At 37.6% G+C, this 6,408-nt stretch overlaps 2 protein-coding genes across 8 annotated transcripts in view; one reads left to right on the top strand and one right to left on the bottom strand.

The window, feature by feature from the left end:
• Positions 1–2,767, top strand: part of LOC107600183 (platelet-derived growth factor receptor-like protein) — a 4,696-nt gene extending 1,929 nt beyond the window's left edge. The window contains exons 3-6 of the mRNA XM_016292009.1: positions 268–419; positions 496–795; positions 899–1,035; positions 1,885–2,767. Coding sequence (XP_016147495.1) covers positions 268–419; positions 496–795; positions 899–1,035; positions 1,885–2,076 — 781 coding nt within the window. The 3' untranslated portion in view covers positions 2,077–2,767. The remainder of the gene's footprint in view (positions 1–267; positions 420–495; positions 796–898; positions 1,036–1,884) is intronic.
• A 177-nt stretch (positions 2,768–2,944) lies between these two features.
• LOC107600161 (microtubule-associated tumor suppressor 1 homolog A) overlaps positions 2,945–6,408 on the bottom strand; it is a 38,707-nt gene continuing 35,243 nt past the window's right edge. For 4 of the 7 annotated variants that reach the window (XM_016291980.1, XM_016291984.1, XM_016291981.1 and 1 more), the window contains one exon: positions 4,252–4,763. Coding sequence is in view for 2 of the 7 variants with exons in the window: in XM_016291983.1 (XP_016147469.1) it covers positions 5,099–5,312; positions 5,688–5,785; positions 5,908–6,021 (426 nt within the window). In the remaining 5 variants the exon portion in view is untranslated. Of the gene's footprint in view, positions 3,117–3,711; positions 4,764–4,973; positions 5,313–5,687; positions 5,786–5,907; positions 6,022–6,408 lie in introns of those variants that run through there. The other 3 variants (XM_016291985.1, XM_016291983.1, XM_016291982.1) reach the window with 3 other exon arrangements.

Below are 6,408 nucleotides of genomic sequence, written 5' to 3'. Positions count from 1 at the left end.
GAGACATCAAGGCTATTTCAAGCAAACTGAAATGATTTCTAAACTATGAATAAAATGGATTATGGATAAAATATGAATTTTCTGAAGAAAATTGTCAGAAGAAAATATTTATCATCAGTGTTCATAAAACGTAACCTAAATTTGTAGAATGACTCATACATTCCATAGTATATATACAGGCCTATCATATACTGCAGAAATAATACAAGTAGTATGATATCAGTATGCATAGCCCAAGTCTAGACTTAATTGATTGTGTTGTTCCAGCATCAAGCAGCATGAGCGGTACAGTCAGCTGATTCTGGCCTCGCCCTCTGCTGCTGATACGGGGGAGTACAGCTGCTGGGTGGTGCTCTGTGACGGAGAAGAATGTACAAAGGATGGAGAAAGCACCTCTGCTACCTACATATACTTCACAGGTACAGCATCTGCTCACATATCATCTATGTGATCTTGAAACTCTAAAGACATTGTTACAATTCTCTTTGTATCTAGACAAAGATGAGCTGTTTGTTCCCTCTGCCATCCATTTTGAGATCATCTACCTGCGCCCTGACAAGCCCGCCACTGTCCCGTGCCGGGTGACAAACCCCAAAATCAACGTCTCGCTGCATAGGGAAGTTCCTGCAGAAGAAATTGCTGTGGATGGGATCCAGGTCTCTTACAACCCCATGAAAGGCTTCATCATCCAAAACCCCAGTCCAGAACACAAGGGCGCTTATTACTGCAAGGCCAACAGCACCACGAAAACCACTCCACAAATATCCACTAAATACCAGCTGCTGTATGTGGAAGGTAAGAGGAGAGCATAGTAGTGCTGCTAATAACACTAATAACACATTTTACATAGTGTTTTTGGCAAAGATGCATTTTTGTTTTGCCATTTTTCCCCTCGTAGTGCCTAGCGGCCCCCCCTTGGTGACTATTGAGGCTTCTTCGAACATAGTGAGTGGTGGAGACATCTTCAATGTTACATGCACAGTTCTGGGTGAACCTGAGATGAATGTCAGCTTCAGCTGGAGCTATCCTGGCCAGGTGAGTGCTACATTATTATTATTATTTTCTTTTAGAAAAGGCGATTTGGCCAAGATTTGCTCATCTGAGCGTCCGATTCAGGATGATTGGGTCAATAATATTTGAGTTTTTCAGTATTATGCTATTTTGTGGATGCTACAGCTTTGCTCGTAACAGTTCTAAAGAGATACACTATTGATCAAAAGTTTAGAGCAATTATGATTTTTTATGTTTTTGAAAGACGTCTCTTATGCTCACCAAGGCTGCATTTATTTGAATGAAAAAACATTAAGAACAGTAATACCGTGAAATATTTTTACAATGCTAAAGATCTTTATAATCTGCTGATTTGGTGCTCAGCTATTAAGGGTTCATATTGTCAGCACTAAACAGTTTTTGCTGCCTAATTTTGCTTTTTATTAAGGATTCTTCAAAGTTCCTTTATTTACTGTACCTTTTGATCAATTTAATGTGTCTTTGCTGAAAATATATATTTTATTTAACTTAATCTGAATGGTAGTTTACACAAAAATACCAAGCAGTGCTATTATTTTCAACATTTATAATAAGAATATTTATTGAGCAGCAAATTAGTATATTAGAATGATTTTAGAAGGATCTTGTAATGCTGAAAATTCAGTTTTGCCATCACAGGAATAACTTACATTTAAAATATATTCAAACAGACAGTTGTTTTAAATTGTAACAATAATTCACAATATTACTATTTTTACTGCATTTTTGATCAAATGCTGCCTTCCTTAGCATAAGAGGCTTTTTTCAAAAACATAAAAAATATCAATTATTTCAATTTTTTTGACAGGTAATGTAGATTCAGATAAATGGGTGTTAATGTGATGTGTTTCTCAGGGTCAGAGGCCGGTGAGCATTCATGACTCCTGGCGACTGATAAACCGTGGTGTGGGACACACAACACGCATCTCCCAGAGCATCATGATAGTGGATGATGTTGAAACGATTGACTATGGAAAGTACATCTGCACCACCAAAAATAAGCGTGGACAGACATTGGTGGCCACAACGGTAAAGTCACATGAATAAGAACACAAAGATTATATTATTGAGCTGAGCTGAGCTGGACTCCTTTCAAACTTCAGGCTTCTTGCTGCTTAATAACATCATTATGAAAAAATGCATTCTATATATGACTTGGAAATAAAGTGCTTCTTTTAAACTCAATGATGAAGCAAGTTAATGCAAGCTTCATGTTCAATGGTAAATCAACAGCACACTTAATACAGTTTGTGATGCACCATTGTCTGTGAAATAGTGCTTTTCAATCATGCTAACCTATAATACTCAGAAGGGTAGGTGTTAGGTTCTATACGCATGAAATATGTCTGAGGAGGAGGACATGAAGGCTTTGTGCTCCGCTCTAATGGACTCCGTATGTGGAATGTGCAGCGGGAGCCCAGTGCTAATTTTGGTTCGGTGCGACACAAAGTATGTTTCTCCTCCTCCCACAGAGATTTGTTATTGAATTACTAGCAATTTAAGAATAAGTTACAGTGGAATTCACTACACAAAAAACAACAGATCAGAGTCAAACTACAAGCCAATTGATGCATAGACTTCCAGCCTGAACATGATGAAAAGAAATGAGAAAACCAACAGATACAACAGGTTCTTGCACACATTCACTGCTTGGCTACTTAAAGAGACAGTGCTCCCAAAAATGGGAATTCTGTCTTCATTTACTCACCCTCATGTTGTTCCAAACTGGTGTGCCTTTTTTGTTTTTTGTAAAACATAAAATAGTTTAAAGAATATTGGTAACCAGACAGTTTCGGTTGCATTATATGGGAAAAAATATATAATCAAGGTCGATAGGAACTGAAAGAGTTTCCAACATTCTTTGTGTTCTACAGAATTCCATACAGGTTTGGAATGACATGAGAGTGAGACAAAATTGTTACTGACTGATTTTATTTTTAGGTGGACTATCACTTCAATTACAAGTTATAAACATGGGGTGACGATTACAAACAGATTAAATTAAATTCTTTATTGATTGCATATTTCCATGAGTTTCAGTTTCACACCAACAGCCTATCAATACATACCAACATAAAGAAAAAAAACTACTACTTTTGCTATTTAACTTCTTTGTAAATAGCTTGAATGTAAAGCTGCAGTGGAGGGTTTTAGACAGAGGGGGAGCTCCTGAGGCCACGAAACATGCTCGTCATTACATTGGTCTCATGATCAGACATAAATATAGAAACAAGGACAAACAAATCTGTCCCTAGGGCTCAATCATACTGAATAATATACAAAACCCGTATTCAAGAAAGTCATACAAAATTTCAGATTCCCAATAGTGTATGCCTTCAGTCACAGGGCTGCCCAATGACATGCCATTTCCATATCAAGCACATTATACCATTGCATCTCTGATTGCCAAGAAATTAGGAAAAGGGATAATTCAACCCTTAAACAGGCATTAATCAAAGCATTCAAGACTTTTAATATACCATTAAGAATTCATTCTGCATCAATCACTGTATTGCATCTCTCCTATGCATATTAGAGTAATATGGAGAGCTTATCTGTGATGAAACATGCATCATGATCTGGGTAAAGCTCACCTTTTTGCAGTTCGTAATGTGCGATTTAAAAAAATAAATAAAGGCATGATATAAAGGCATGATATAAACAAGAAAAATGAAAAAAAACTACTACTTTTGCTATTTAACTTCTTTGTAAATAGCTTGAATGTAAAGCTGCAGTGGAGGGTTTTAGACAGAGGGGGAGCTCCTGAGGCCACGAAACATGCTCGTCATTACATTGGTCTCATGATCAGACATAAATATAGAAACAAGGACAAACAAATCTGTCCCTAGGGCTCAATCATACTGAATAATATACAAAACCCGTATTCAAGAAAGTCATACAAAATTTCAGATTCCCAATAGTGTATGCCTTCAGTCACAGGGCTGCCCAATGACATGCCATTTCCATATCAAGCACATTATACCATTGCATCTCTGATTGCCAAGAAATTAGGAAAAGGGATAATTCAACCCTTAAACAGGCATTAATCAAAGCATTCAAGACTTTTAATATACCATTAAGAATTCATTCTGCATCAATCACTGTATTGCATCTCTCCTATGCATATGAGAGTAATATGGAGAGCTTATCTGTGATGAAACATGCATCATGATCTGGGTAAAGCTCACCTTTTTGCAGTTCGTAATGTGCGATTTAAAAAAATAAATAAAGGCATGATATAAACAAGAAAAAAATGTTGCATAAGGTTTTGAGAACACATGGTTGAGATCAGTGAATATTTCCATTTGAGTAAATAGTAACAGTCAGTTTATGGCATGAGTTGATCTATGAAGTGCCTCCTTAGAAAAGTTAATCTGGGGTCTGAGGTCTTGCATAAAATAAAGGGAAACCAAACGCTATACGAGCAGCAGCATCTGGGAAATGTCCACGGACCAGCTGGCATTTGTCCCAGAGCAAAGATAGATCTGGGTATATACACAGGTACACTTAAAGGTGTCTGGTGGAAAAGTTGATAAAGGCCCCAGTCGTGGATTCTAATGTCAGTCCTCTAAAAAAAAAAAAAAGAAAAGAAAAAAAAAGTCAGGAACTTCAGGAAACAAAGCACTCCAGGAGGGGGAAAAAAAATTATACATTTGAGAGAAACCTTCTACAAGCCCTGAGATATTTCTTTTTTCCTCCATAGTCTGACGTGAAAGGCAAAGTACGAGGGTGACCTCATTGAGAAAAAAAAAAAAAAAAGTCAGGAACTTCAGGAAACAAAGCACTCCAGGAGGGGGAAAAAAAATTATACATTTGAGAGAAACCTTCTACAAGCCCTGAGATATTTCTTTTTTCCTCCATAGTCTGACGTGAAAGGCAAAGTACGAGGGTGACCTCATTGGTAAGTGCTTCTGTGCAATATAGTCTTCAGTTTAAAAAAAAAAATCTGTACAAGAGTCAACAAAGTCCATTCCATATTGAGAGCCATTGACATGGTCCAGACCAGCTTCAGCATGCAGGAAGTGCTCCGTCCTGTATGAAAGTGCTTCCTGGAAGCTGAAGGCCATTGCTATCTGGGCGAGACGGGAGGGCTGGAGAACACTGCAGAGTTCCGCGGTGACTGGAGATTCAGGGATGGGGAAGGGGAGACCATGCGGGAGCTGCTCAGATCACCGTTGTGAAGCTTCCAGAGCAGCTCTTCATTCTCCATAGACAGGCGTTTGTTCACTTTGGACTCCTTCTGGAGGGTTTCCTGCAAAACCACCTGCTCTGTGGACAGTTGTCTGCAACGGAACAAGGCAGCTCTGATAAACTTGATTAGAGTAGTCACTATTACTGCACAAGATGAAAGAGCACAAGGTCTCTCAGCACAAAGCTTTGCTGTAATGAAAACACACCATTCTTACCGCGAAAAGAGCACAAACAGTAATCAAAGCAATTAAAGTGTCAAAGCATAGCCAGAAGCAATTTTGTAGAATTTCCTATACCACATGCAAATACTGTAAAACTTCAAAGACTTTGGTTCGCTAGAGTTCTAACTGAATGAAGCTCACTGGGAAAGCACCCAAATGTTAGAAGCTAGACAGGTGGACCGAGTAAAATAAGTTCTAAAAACCCAAGGGTATCACGTTTATAAACACAAGATTGTGGTATGCTACCTTGATAAAGCAGCATGTTTGTCCATTCTGGCTTTAAGGTCCTCGTTTTCCTGTTGCAGTTTCTTAAGACATTCATCCAGCTTCACATTCCTCTCCATCTAAAAATAAATCAAATCTTAGTGTTTCTCCAGCACATATATTGTAGGAGCGTCAGATTTGTTCATCTCTTTACTGTGATTAGAATGTAGATGCTTTATGAACAACAGATAATTGAGCTCACCAGTTTGTCTATCTGCATGAGTTTCTTGTCCTGTTCATGGATCTGTTTGTTTTTGATGTCCAGCACTACTTTAAGGCTTTCAAGCTCCTGCTCCAGATAAAGAATATGGGAGTCCTTCTTCAACATAAGAAAAGGGAGATCAGGAATATATACTGGCTTTCTCAACCTGGATCATTAAGACTGAAATCATGTTATCATGCTTAAATTTGTGGAATTTAATTAATCTATATAATCATCTATAAGAGTGAACTTAACAGACAATAATATACTATAATAATAATTAGTGTGAGAAAAAGAAAAAACGTATACGGTTTTAAATTCAGATTTCCACTTTTGGTGTCATTCCCACTGTACAATTTTACCCAAAAATAATGTTACTGTCTCTAATAAAGAATTCTCCAGTGGTGTGTGAATATAAACACTGTTGGGTATTGTTAGTGAACAAACTAAAATGTGAAAATTGTCTTTTAAGAGTGTTTAGATAAAAGCATCTGCTAAATG

Source organism: Sinocyclocheilus grahami, unplaced genomic scaffold, assembly GCF_001515645.1.
Source record: "Sinocyclocheilus grahami isolate Dianchi unplaced genomic scaffold, SAMN03320097.WGS_v1.1 scaffold279.1, whole genome shotgun sequence".
Classification (NCBI taxonomy): domain Eukaryota; kingdom Metazoa; phylum Chordata; class Actinopteri; order Cypriniformes; family Cyprinidae; genus Sinocyclocheilus; species Sinocyclocheilus grahami.
The sequence above is the reverse complement of the archived record's forward strand: the minus strand, read 5'-3'. Positions and strand labels throughout refer to the sequence as shown.